Source organism: Lycorma delicatula, chromosome 7 (genome assembly GCF_047948215.1).
Source record: "Lycorma delicatula isolate Av1 chromosome 7, ASM4794821v1, whole genome shotgun sequence".
In the NCBI taxonomy this organism is placed as follows: Eukaryota; Metazoa; Arthropoda; class Insecta; order Hemiptera; family Fulgoridae; genus Lycorma; species Lycorma delicatula.
In genome coordinates, this window is record NC_134461.1 from 143,859,234 (window position 1) to 143,873,860 (window position 14,627).

Below are 14,627 nucleotides of genomic sequence, written 5' to 3' on the forward strand. Positions count from 1 at the left end.
TGTATCAACCAGCCGCCTGCTGTTCGATTTATTTAGTTTTGTTACTACGAGAATGGCTTCCAGCGAGGGGAAACCAGAAATGCAACAAATAGACTTATCAAAATTAAATATTCAGCAGTTAAATCAATTGAAACAACAGCTTGATCAGGTAGATAATATATGATAAAAAGTTTTATTATTTATTTGTGTTATAAATATCTTATTACAAAATGAATAATTATTCATTTTTTGACATATCTTTAAATCTTCTATCCTCAGTTTTCTAAATTGTGTGTTTTGTTCGTGTTTTCGTAAAACTAAACGGTTTATTATTGATTTTCCCTCCCTCCTACTTTGCGAGAGCTATTTTTCTCTTTCACTTTATAGGCAAAAAAAAAATCAAAATTAAAAGAACAATTTCTTTAGTCAGAACTGTGTTAGCAACTGACATGTAATAAATATTAACCAGAAAATAGCCAACTTGAACACATTTGATTATTCTTATTAAAGGAATAGAAGTTGTGATATTTGATTATTGGTTTGATGTTATGATTTTCTGTTAACTGTGAGCTAATTATTCTGAAAAAAAAAACAGTTAGAAAAACTATATACAGTTTGCACTTGGTGCTATAGGTTGCCCAAATTACTTTTTTTGGGGGTCTTGTTTCGTTCCTACAGTAGCTCTTTTTAGGTAGGACTGTAGTAGTTTGTATTAGTTAAGTTGGTTACAAAAAATTTATTGTGCAATTGAAGAATAGGCCGGCCATACGCTATTTGTTCTATTCCTTTAATATGTTTTTTGCTTTTTTAGATTTTATTTTGGTGTATTCCACTCTATGTGGTATTTCTAGTTTTAAAAAAATTGTGAATTCAAGCAAAAAATACTTGATTTCGACGTCTGGGATAAGTAGGGTTAAGGAATTGTAACTTGAAATTCTAAATATTCATCATTTAATTGCAAAATCACAAGGAAAATTTTAAAAATTAAAAACAAGTCTTGTCAGTTGTTGAATGCAAAAGAGCCTAACTCTTCTTGTTTCTGATAAATTTGGTAGTTTTTTACCATATTCAGAGTGCTATGTATTTTGAGGGTTATTGTTCTTGATTATATTGTATTATTTATGTTGTATTAGTAACCATATCACCCAAGATAATCGCGTTTTTCACTATCAAATACATATCATACTGATTAAACGGAATTATAAATAACCCATCATGAATAATTGTAAAAAGAAAGAGAATTTATTGTTTTAATGTTGACTGTGAAAAACAATTTTGTTTTATTGATTTTAAACCCAAATGTATCTGAATTTTGTGTAATAATAATGCGGGGCCCCCAATAACTTTTGAATTTATTTTGTGCCCTTACTGACCAAATGATTGCCAACCTCTGATCTAGAACATAATACCACATGAGTCCGTGCACTTCAACTTCAGTTAACAAATTACATTAAAGAACACCATCCTGCTATAAAACAATCTATTTCTCTGATCGGGCTAATATATAAAAAGAATTTTTTAAATGTTAGCTATCACAAAACAGATTTTGGACTTGATGTAGAATGGCAATTTTTGCATTGTATCATGAGAGAAATACCTGTGATGGCATAGGGTGTGAAGTGATAAATGATGCCATCTGGGTTGGTCTAGTGGTGAACGTGTCTTCCCAAATCAGCTGATTTGAAAGTTGAGAGTTCCAGTGTTCAAGTACTAATAAAGTCAGTTATTTTTTCACGGATTTGAATACTAGATCATGGATACCGGTGTTCTTTGGTGACTGGGTTTCAATTAACCACACATCTCAGGAATGGTTGAACTGAGACTGTACAAGACTACACTTCTTTTACAGTCATACATATCATCCTCATTCATTCTCTGAAGTATTATCTGAATGTTAATTACCAGACGCTAAACAGGAAAAGGATTTTCAAAAGTTTTATTGCATCCCTATTTTTAATTTTGATGATGTTTGGTGTATGATAACTACCCATCTTGCAGTGGCCAAATAATATTTCTTTATATTTAAAAAAATTTTTCTTGAGTAATAGACTATTTTCTAACTTGCCAACAAGTAAAAACAGCCATTTTCATCACGTTTTCCATGAACTGTAGCATTCTTAGTTTACATCAAAAAGGGCTTTTTGAAAAGAGTAAAGTAAATGTTTAAAATATTTCATTTTCAACACAAGATTTCTTCATTTCTGATTGTTGTTCTGTAGTAGAAACATTTGGAGCTGACATTTGTGATAATTCAATTTTTGAATTGTTCACCTCTGAAATAGAATATGACGTAGATTTCAGAATGATTTTTTTTAGTTTAGTGTGTTTTCAATAACAGTATGAATTAGCAGTGAAGTTGGCACATCATTTTTAGAGATATTTTCCAAAGATGAAACTTCAAATTTAGAATCAGATTTTCAGATTTTACCCATGTGACATTTACATAAAACATTCAAAGTCTGGTTTGCACAAGAAAGTTCTCTCATCAAAACAATTTTAGCTGGTTGCCATTTAGGTTTCATTATATTTTTATAATCTTTAACAAAAAATTTCTTACCTTTCTTGGATAAACTTGCTTATTTCCTTTGAAAAACTAACCTCACGAACACTGTTTACTACCAGTAGTTTCAACTGCAATGTACTTCGAAAATATCAATTTTGCTGCCTCATCCTCAATATGTAGTTTATTGACTGTAGAATTCAATAAATACTAATTTAATATGTGTGTGATATGTGTTAATATCTTAAATAATTGCTTTTAATAATAATATGTTGTACAAAGTGCTTAAGTATGTGTGTATATCAAAACATTGACATAATCCAATTGACAATCATAATAATAAATGCTATACATATGCACATACTTATTGGTATCTAGCAGGTGTGGCATTTTGGTGCGAAATACAAATTCAATATATTACATTAACTTTACTGATTAGATTATAGATCATGTTACCTATCACCTCACATCCTTATACACCTGCTGTTGCAAATAAGAAACCAAATATTAAATAATTCCCTCAAATGTTCAACAAGCATTGTAAGTATTGTATTTTTGGCAACCCTTTTAGCCAATTTGGTATTTTTAAATATAAATTGGGAATATTGTATCTGAATTATGTTAAAACTTCTAAGCCTAGAAGTTTTAACATAACTTCTAGGCTTTTTTTTTTACTAAATGTGTTTTTAAGATGAAGTAGTTTATTCAGCCTAGAAGTTATGTTAAATACTTATTTTTTTAAATATTAGAAGAATGTTTTGATTGATCATAAAAAAGTTTTAGTTTAGATGATGTAGACTAAATTGTATGATGATATACCACTATTAAAAACAAAAATATAACCAAATTTAGTTCGACTTCTTATTTTAAATATATTTGTTCCTAAGATATTGCCTATTTTTGTAATTCTGTATTTTTCTATTTGAATATATTCCATGGGCTTTGGTTTCAATAATTCCTGACTAACAGCTTGTTTTGTAATTGTTATATAAAAATAGTCTTTGTTTCATAAAACTACTTATTTACTTATTTAGGAGACTAAATAGTGAATACCAACCTGTTTGTTAATCTATAGAAGATTAATTGTGGTAAATTTAATTTTATCTTGTTTGATGATCTTTACTGGAACTTATGTTATAATAATTTTTTTTTTTTTTTTAGGAGCTTATTTCTTTCAAGATTCACTTCAGTCTTTAAAAATGGCCCAAAATAAACTTCAGGACTCTAAAGAAGTTTTGGAAAAAGTCACTCCAGAATCAAAAGGATCTGATGTTATGGTACCATTAACAGGATCTGTATCCTTTGTTGTTCATAGTTTTATTTGAGTTAATTAAGGTATAGTCTTTGCAGCAAGATAGGTCAGTGATTCTTTATACTTATTCACAGTTGAAACCAGGTACAGTAGTGTGTAAATTGTTTGAACAGAATGTTATTTAATAAAAAGTAATTTTATTTAGAAAAAAGATCATAACTGTACAATTTGTGAATATCTAGTTTTTAATATCTCCTTTATTTGTAATGATTTCTTTTGGTGAGTTATTGAGTTAAATTCATTTATTAGTTTTTTCTATTAATTTTATGAATATATTTGTTCGAGACTTCACATTCACGATATGGCATTGATTCAACAAGTGTAGTACACTTTTTCTTTTCAATCTTTTCATCATGAAACTATACTGATATTGCTTTAATGAGGTCAATTTTTGTTGTATAATTCATTTTTGAGAATTGATTTTTGACTTGCCCAAAGATTTTCAATTTAGTTTAAGTCTAGGGAGTTACCTGGCCACAGGAGCACTTTAGGGTGAATCCATTGTCATGGGTGTGATATTTTCACAAGGATTTGCTCTTTCTAGAATTAAATAACAATACTTAACAACTTTCAGAAATTTGAAGAACATGAGAAGTCAATAGTATAAATATATTCACTTAATTTTTTTAAAGTTATTCCTTTTAAATTGTCCTGATATCCTAAGTACACTGTTTTGTCATGGGTGTGACAAAAACTGGACAGCTCACTCCATTTGCATTCTTACTGTTGTAAAAATCTGTGAATTTAATGGATTTTAATCTGTTAACTAGTAATAATGTGAAAAATCATTCTACAGTGATCATGTTCCATGGAAAGAATACTAACTAACTGTCCAAAATAAATACGAGAGGTTTTTAAATAAAAGAGGTTCTTTTCTGTCATGGGTATGACATATTTTTGTCACAGGTGTGACACTGTTCGATTTTAACAACAATGTTTGTTATTTTCAGGAGTTGCTGAGAGTTATTTATTAATATGTTTCATTAAATGAATAAAAACTGCTAAATAGGTGTAGTTATATTTAATTTTGTGAAATATAACATAGATCTAGTTTAAAAACTACAGAAACATCAATCTACATTATACTGTGACAGATCCATACAGACTGTTATGGTGGAAGCAGCCCTTAATGTACCACCCCTGAAGCCCTGAATGATGGTTCAGGTAGCTTCATAACAATATCACTTGCAGACACAAGACTGTTGTCCTTTTGTTGTGGAAAGAAGAAAATCTAAGAATCTTTTTTCTTCCGTAAGAAATTTATTTGATAATCATAGTTTCTTTTCCCACAATTTGGCCAACAAAGTATTTCTTTGATCTCATACCTGCAAATTTAAGCAGAACAAAGTCATTGATTTCTAATTTGCATGTGTAAAATGTATTAGATTCTCCTTGATCTGAATTATTAGAATTCAGTTTTGTTCTAGATTCGTATTTGAATCTGTGTAGATGTCCATCTTGCTGTTGAAAATTTGGCGTCTTTCAAATTTTGAGCTACTATTTTGCCGAGCAACTAAACTGTCAGAGTCTTTAAACATATGCTTTAAACATGCTTTTACTGCAGAGTTGGGATTGGCCTTACATTTTCCCACCTCTTTTCCAGCATTTCCCTACTTTTGGTTATTTTTTCTGATGATACAAAAACAACTTGAACTCTTTCAACAAATTTAGCACGTTCAAAGAAATCTTCAGCAGAATTCACAGTAAATTCCCTTGTCCTTATGTCATTCCACACCAATCTATGCACCCGCCAATTCCATCTACTGCCCTCTTTCCATGCGATCTTTTTTTTTTTTGTCTTCAGTCATTTGACTGGTTTGATGCAGCTCTCCAAGATTCCCTGTCTAGTGCAAGTCGTTTCATTTCAGTATACCCTCTACATTCTACATCCCTAACAATTTGTTTTACATATTCCAAACGTGGCCTGCCTACACAATTTTTCCCTTCTACCTGTCCTTCCAATATTAAAGCAACTATTCCGGGATGCCTTAGTATGTGGCCTATAAGTCTGTCTCTTCTTTTGGCTAAATTTTACCATATGCTTCTTTTTTCATCTATTTGTCGCAATACCTCTTCATTTGTCACTTTATCCACCCATCTGATTTTTAACATTCTCCTATAGCACCACATTTCAAAAGCTTCTAATCTTTTCTTCTCAGATACTCCGATTGTCCAAGTTTCACTTCTATATAAAGCAACACTCCAAACATATACTTTCAAAAATCTTTTCCTGACATTTAAATTAATTTTTGATGTAAACAAATTATATTTCTTACTGAAGGCTCGTTTTGCTTGTGCAATTCAGCATTTTATATCGCTCCTGCTTCGTCCATCTTTAGTAATTCTACTTCCCAAATAACAAAATTCTTCTACCTCCATAATCTTTTCTCCTCCTATTTTCACATTCAGCGGTCCATCTTTGTTATTTCTACTACATTTCATTACTTTTGTTTTGTTCTTGTTTATTTTCATGCTATAGTTCTTGTGTAGGACTTCATCTATGCCGTTCATTGTTTCTTCTAAATCCTTTTTACTCTCGGCTAGAATTACTATATCATCAGAAAATCGTAGCATCTTTATCTTTTCACCTTTTACTGTTACTCCGAATCTAAATTGTTCTTTAACATCATTAACTGCAAGTTCCATGTAAAGATTAAAAAGTAACGGAGATAGGGAACATCCTTGTCGGACTCCCTTTCTTATAACTGCTTCTTTCTTATGTTCTTCAATTATTACTGTTGCTGTTTGGTTCCTGTACATGTTAGCAATTGTTCTTCTATCTCCGTATTTGAACCCTAATTTTTTTAAAATGCTGAACATTTTATTCCAGTCTACGTTATCGAATGCCCTTTTTTAGGTCTATAAACGCCAAGAATGTTGGTTTGTTTTTCTTTAATCTTCCTTCTACTATTAATCTGAGGCCTAAAATTGCTTCCCTTGTCCCTATACTTTTCCTGAAACCAAATTGGTCTTCTCCTAACACTTCCTCCACTCTCCTCTAAATTCTTCTGTATAGAATTCTAGTTAAGATTTTTGATGCATGACTAGTTAAACTAATTGTTCTGTATTCTTCACATTTATCTGCCCCTGCTTTCTTTGGTATCATGACTATAACACTTTTTTTGAAGTCTGACGGAAATTCTCCTTTTTCATAAATATTATACACCAGTTTGTATAATCTATCAATCGCTTCCTCACCTGCACTGCACAGTAATTCTACAGGTATTCCGTCTATTCCAGGAGCCTTTTGCCATTTAAATCTTTTAATGCTCTCTTAAATTCAGATCTCAGTATTGTTTCTCCCATTTCATCCTCCTCAACTTCCTCTTCTTCCTCTATAACACCATTTTCTAATTCATTTCCTCCGTATAACTCTTCAATATATTCCACCCATCTATCGACTTTACCTTTCGTATTATATGTTGGTGTACCATCTTTGTTTAACACATTAATAGATTTTAATTTATGTACCCCAAAATTTTCCTTAACTTTCCTGTATGCTCCTTCTATTTTACCAATGTTCATTTCTCTTTCCACTTCTGAACACTTTTCTTTAATTCACTCTTCTTTCGCCAGTTTGCACTTCCTGTTTATAGCATTTCTTAATTGCCGATAGTTCCTTTTACTTTCTTCATCACTAGCATTCTTATATTTTCTACGTTCATCCATCAGCTGCAATATATCGTCTGAAACCCAAGGTTTTCTACCAGTTCTCTTTATTCCGCCTAAGTTTGCTTCTGCTGATTTAAGAATTTCCTTTTTAACATTCTCCCATTCTTCTTCTACATTTTCTACCTTATCTTTTTTACTCAGACCTCTTGCGATGTCCTCCTCAAAAATCTTCTTTACCTCCTCTTCCTCAAGCTTCTCTAAATTCCAACGATTCATCTGACACCTTTTCTTCAGGTTTTTAAACCCCAGTCTACATTTCATTATCACCAAATTATGGTCCATGCGATGTAGAAAAGAGTATCCATTGTCTTTGTTTACGCCATTGCGTAAAGTAGCTTTTAATCCAATAAATTCAAAGTTAGGGTTGGATCTTGTAGTTGTTACAGGCTTGGTAAATCTATTGTGCACTTCCATAGGGGTTGTCATAGAATAGATTGTTTTGGTCTATTGTTTTCGTTTTCGACTCGTGGCGCCAGTCTGACTGACTGTTGTGTCATCTTTAGTGTCAGTGTATTCATATCACGCATTATTTATTGCTATTTCTTTCCCACATGTTTTTCTCTAATCGTTCTCATACTAACACTTTCACACACACACACATACTCCTATCCATTGCCTAGTTTGCTTCCCCTACTTCTCACCACGCCACCTTTTGTTCATTCCAGTTCAGACTTTTGCGATGTTTGAATGCACAGGCTGGTCCTCCGGCCTGGAGGACCAGCCTGCGATTAGCTTTTGCTTCTCTCTCTATCACAGAATAGATCAGACATTTATGATGTGTTATTGCCTGCGATTTCGCTCTCGTCTCTTTTTCTCTCGTTTAGTGTGTTAATTACTCTCGTCGCCTTTGTGCATTCATAAACGGTGCAGCATTCTCGGTCGCCATATTTTCTTGTTGTTTCTACTCGTCAGTGTTTTGTGAATTTACAAATTTCTATGTTCGCTTTGCCTTGTTTCTTTGATACGTTAATTTTCAAATTCAGTAGATAACCTCTAGTATTGAAAGTGGTTTAGTAACTACAAACCAGCCAATTTTATAGATGCAGAATCTCTCCAAGCTGGTTATTACAATTTTGAGATGGTCCGTATTATTCAATTTCTAGTAACAAAATGTTACCTCTGTTATTTTGGATACGCCATTGTAGACTACGCCAAGGATAGTCTGTATGTATGTATGTATGTGTACTTTAATTTCACGAGTTCATTTTTTACAAATATTTATATGTGATTAAGGCAAATTCAAATTATTCATCATTTATTATATTAAACAGTTATGTTTTTAGTAAAATTAGTGAAAGACACAACTAATTATACATTAGGAATTTGAATTTCAAGATTGGCTTATAAAACCATTTCTTCATTCAAGTGTAGTCACGAAAGGTGGCTTAGATAACGGTTGTGTTATTATTTTTCATGTATAACATATTTTATGTGCTATTAATGCCAACTATTGTTATTATAAAATTGACTTGTAATTAAATAGTACCTCAGGATTATAAAAGAATATGTATGACACAAACATTATTGAACATGAATGTGTTGGTTGATAACATTTTTTAGCAACTTCCAGGAATGTTTTCTATTGTACTTCATTGACTCTTGTAACTGCAGAACCTCTTGATTTCATTTGGAAAATAACAATTTTAATGAGACAGTTATAGTCATTTGACAATAATTATTTATAATTTTGTTTCTTTGTTTTATTTAAGTACTAAAACTTGTTATTTGAGCTTCTTCTATTCTACATAATTTATAATGTGTTAGATTATTGCTGTTGTTAATATTTGTAATCAGTGTTAAATATTGTTTTGCTCTTTCAAGTATTATATTATTTTTACAAATTAGAAAAAAAGAAGTCATTAACATGAGAATGGCTAAGAAACTTAAATATTTTCAAGAAAGCTTGCTTACTTAATGAACTATTTATATGATTACTTATTACAATTTGTTTATATTGTAATTAACTCTTATCATTTAATTTAATGTAATTTGTTAATCGCAGAGATTAATTATTTATTCATGAACTGAATTCATATTACTTTTCTTAAATTAATCTAAAGAAAATAACTCCTGAAGTGAAGTTATGATTTTGGACTTCTGTGTAATTAATATTGTGATTTGTTCTAGTAATATTTATTGCTTTTGTATTCCATCTTTTAGTTTGAATAATAATGCATTTAGTTATTTAAACTGTTTTTAGACTCGTATTTAATGCAAAAGATTTTCAAAATAATTATTTGAAAAATGTATATTTATGTATTTATCTTTTAATATTATAATTGATTTGTTGATTCAGCTGATATTCCTTGTACAGAATTAAGTTAAGTTTATTTCATAATTTCATTTAATTTTTTTAAGGTTATGATTTAATTGAAAAGGTTAAATTGTTTTTTTTTAATTAAAGTCCAATTTCTTTTGGCAAAAACGAGCTATCTCATTTTATTATTTTGTTAATTTTACCCAACAGTTTCTTTCCACGCCAACATTGGAATGCATTAAGCACAGATTAGTGAGTTTGAATTTATTTTTAAATTGATCTGCGCAGCCATCTGAAACCTCAGTTAATTTTCTGAAGTGCTGGAAATAATTTCCCTCAGGAACACCCAGACAGACACATTTGTCATGTGTCACATTGTCACTTACAATTACAAAAAAAGCGAGTCTCATTTTTAATCCAGGTACAGCGTGTAAATAATTTTACTTGTGCTGAGACCAATGGGCTCTCTGTATCTTGTCCTGATAGGTCGCAACATAATTTTCAGCCAAGTCGATTTGCATAGTTATGTGGTCCTCATCAGTATTTGTTTTATACTCTTGAAATGATTTAGCTTGCATCTTTCTCACACATGAATGAACTTTGAATGTTAACAATTGGACTTTTAATTCATAAATGGCATCCTCTAGTGAACCTTCAAATTCCAAGAGTTTTGAACAATTGTCACATTCACCCTACTGTTTCCAAGTTTGAATAGAGATTACATTCAGAAGGAAGCAAGACATTAATATCACAGATACACGAATCACACATACCAATCATGCAGTTTTCATTCAAAATATCACAACAAACAGTTCTTAGTAATTCTCCACTGCTTGGAGGAAAGGTTGCAACCGTTTTTTAGGGATTCAATAATGAAACAGATTAGAATGATGCAAATGCATACATTGTGAGGGTTCTGTGAACTTAAAAAACATAATTTTGAACAAAGTTCATTGAGCTTTAATCGTTTTATTTTAATTTCTGGAAACTCCATTTGAAACAAGCTGAATGCTTCTTTGACTGTTTTTGTCATATGTCTCTTCTGGAAGGAAGAACGTTTACCTGTTTTAGGATCCTTTATTGAACATCTTTGATCCCAGGAGCCTGGTGACTCAAATCATCACGACAATAAAACTGTATTACTGTTTGTTGAGTGGTTTCATTCAGGGAAATCCGTCTTTATTGATAACTTTTCTCCTTGAAAAGATCTTTTTTGACTTCAGGAGTATCACATACCAGCTTTCTTATTACTGCTAAATTTTTCTCAGAACTGTGTAGTAATGATCCTATCACATTTTTTACAGTCTTGCCTAGTGACTGTGGACATCGATATGAACCTAGTTTTAGTGCTTATTTCTAGCCTTTTCTTCTTATTTTCTTTGCCTACATCTTCTCTTTCTTTCTGCATCTCTTAAACACTTTAATTTTAACTTGCTGATAGTACTAGAATTAATTTCCTTTATCTTCTCTTGCCCTTCTCCCGTTCCTTTACTAAATGCACTTTCTTCATCTTCCTTTTAGCTTTTGCCTTAATTTCCTCATCTGGATTGTAGAACTCATTTTGCCTAAAAAGTGTATAATAAGTTAATAACCTTTCAGAAGAGGCTGAAATGATTTACTTTATGATCCAATTCTTATATGGTAAGGTATACTGTATCACCAAAAATTATTATGTAACTGGATTCAGATTTATTTTTCTGTTAAAATCCTCATTAAATAAAGAAAAATCTTTAATAAAATCAGACTTAGGTTAGTGTAAAAATATTCTGTAAATGTATAAAATTGCTGGTATTAATTATTTTATTTTAATTGGGGTGATAGAGATTTTTATGGAATGATAACATAGAAGTGTCATGGGTATGACATAAATAATATATTAATTTTCTTGTAAATATTGATTTTGTAACAAGTAACTAATACATGATATAATGCCTATCCACATAACCTCACTTTCATAAAAGCATATTTAATATTTATCTTACTCAAAGTAGATATAATTTACTTTATTGTCTTTTGCTGTGATGGGTGTGACACTGATACCTGCAATTCTATACATTATGTATTTTATTAAATATTTACCCCCAACTGGATGTTACTGTAGTTTCCAGTATTACTAAACTTACTAATAATTATTACTAAATATTTTCAATGTTACTAAACTTTCATCTAAGCAAAAAATCAGCTGTCTGAAGTAAGCTGATAAAAAAAAGAACTTGTTTCCAACTTTATTATAAAATATGTAACACTACTCTTGGAATGATTCATTAATTTGAATACCACAAAATAATATTAATATTAAAATTAAAATTTTAAATATAATTCTTGTCAGGACAATTAAATATAGCTCATAAACAACAATAATAAAGAGTACTCTTTTATCTTAGAACATTTTTATTTTTTTGTAGTCAGGCTCACTTTTACATGGATTCAACCTTTAATATTTTGTTCTTTGAAAACTTTTTCCAATTTTTTTGGCTGTATGGCCTGGCACCAGATCTTATTAGAAGACTCTGTAGCCTTTTGGGAATTTATTTTGAAGTTGTGTCCATAACCCCTTAACTTCAGATTTTAAAGTATCCAGCACCATAACATCAACTGGAAGTAATGAACAAAGACCTTTAGATCTTGTTCCTTACTTACCTTCAAAGCACAGGGCCTTCAAATGTGAAACAACCCCAAAACTTTTGAATCCATCGATTCATCAGTTTTAAAATATTTTTCCATTTTTAATGTATGATGATGCATTACCAGAAATAATATTTTGATAAATGATGAGGAATCCATTATTTCTTTATGCACTCTTTATTTAAATTGCCAAGTTTGGATCGATCTTACCTTTAATTTGGGGTGGTCTTCATTGTTAGTTGTTAATTCCAATCAAAATTATTTTTTGTCTTCACTGTATATTCACCAAATTCTCCTCAAGCATTTTATCTTTTGATAATTTAAAAAAAAATAATCATCCATTATGTTTGTTAGTAACAATGAAAATATGCAAAATGTAAGAAAATATAAAAACCAACTTTGGTACCCATAACTATAGTAGGCTGCTCAACATTAACTAAATCGGATTAATTCCACATTAAAATGAGAATATTATAAAGCAGAACTGAATATCACAAAAATAAAAAATTGTGAAAATGAAATAGGGTTATTGATTACTGTTACTTGTTAATAGAAAATTAATAATTTTATATTTATGTTTTTGTTATGACCGTTTATGGTTAAAACAGTGTTTTTTTTAATAAATGTATGAAGTAGCATGTATTTTATTATTATGATTTTGTTTGGTGATATACCATATTTAAAATTCTCTGTTTACTTAAATCAAATTTCATTTTCATTGCAGTTTCTTGTTTTAGGTGTCAGTATGAGAAACTGACATAGTATAACAGTACTGGTGTTACCAAACTCTTAACAGACTATGCCACTAGTGTGTTGATTTTACCGGAATAGTGGGAAATACTGGTTCAGCTGGTTGTGTTACTTATATAAGAGAAAGTGTTTTGCTGAAGGGGAGATAAGAATACTGATACTGTAATCAGCATATGTCCTATTCATATATGCTTCAATTGTGGGTAGTTTGTTTTTCTGAGAACATGATGTGGAAAGCCATTAATGATTAAAAAATTAACCATTTACAAACTAGCATTGTTTGTTCCAATGCCAAAAGAGAAAAGTTGCAGCAAAGAAAAACATTTTAAATTTAATTATATTAAAAAAAAAATTATTTAAAAATGAGAATAATATGTTGATAGCAGTTACATTGAATTGTCTATGCCTAGTTAATTGCACAGGACAAAAATATATTCACGTAAATTTTGTGCTACCATCATTGTAGCTATGTGGTATTATATTTGTTTTATACTTCTGTTAAAAGGTTACTTTACTCTATGCTTAGTGTTACATGCTTTGAGCCCTAAAATTCTTTTCCCTAACAGAGACTAGAAATATTACGCTTTTGTACATAACTTATGCAGTCATATCATCCCTATTATATATTTTTATGTCATCGTGACTGAACTTAATATGTTAATTTTTTTTTAAAGGAGCAGAAAAAAATGGGTGAAAAGTTACCAAAAACAGGTAAAGGATGAATTATTTTAATTAAATTTGAATGCCAATGTTATATATGCACATGAGTTCAATTAATGGCAAGTGTCTTATAAATTATTGATCTGAGATGGTACAAAACTAACTGCTGAAATATATTAAAAAAATTCTGTTATGAGACTGAATATATGCATATAAAAAAAAAGTAATATTAATAAAAATCATTGATCTCTAATTACAATTTGCAAACTGATTTCATGTAATTATTTGAATAAACAAAATATGAGTGAATTGTACTTATGAGAGATTACACCAAAAAATTGGGCTTCCAGTTATTGTAATGTAATTAAAAAAAATATCTACTCAGAAGTTATGTCTTGTTTTTTATCATAGTTTCTACAAAAAAAAAAACTACAAAAAAATTCTTATTCTAAGTGTATTTTTTTTGTAAAAAAATTTATATTATAATTTAAATTTATTATTACTAGTTCTGTTTTCTGTACTTGTTTAATTATGTTAAGTGAATTAAAAGCTCTATTTTTCTTGAATAAGAAATTAAGATGTATGTACCTGGGACAATAGCAGACAGTGAAAATGTTATTATCGATGTTGGAACTGGTTACTATTTACAAAAGGTAATATAATAAAATAATACACTAAAATATAATACTATTGTTTATGGTATATTATATACATACTACTCAAAAAAGAAATCTTACTGGTGTTTGAGAAAAAAGAAAGTAAGGATACTTTTATAATAGTTTTCCTTCATTTAAAACATTCATTTTAACAGGGTTAATATAACAAGGTGTAATCTTAATTATTATTCATGAATGTTTTACCCCAACTTTGTG

At 30.0% G+C, this 14,627-nt stretch overlaps 1 protein-coding gene across 10 annotated transcripts in view; it reads left to right on the top strand.

Moving 5' to 3' along the window:
* Positions 1-14,627, top strand: part of LOC142327427 (prefoldin subunit 5-like) — a 72,765-nt gene continuing 58,138 nt past the window's right edge. For all 10 annotated transcript variants that reach the window (XM_075370484.1, XM_075370486.1, XM_075370481.1 and 7 more), the window contains exons 1-3: positions 1-148; positions 3,641-3,774; positions 14,334-14,408. In XM_075370484.1, the coding sequence (XP_075226599.1) occupies positions 3,679-3,774; positions 14,334-14,408 (171 nt within the window). In that variant the 5' untranslated portion in view covers positions 1-148; positions 3,641-3,678. The remainder of the gene's footprint in view (positions 149-3,640; positions 3,775-14,333; positions 14,409-14,627) is intronic.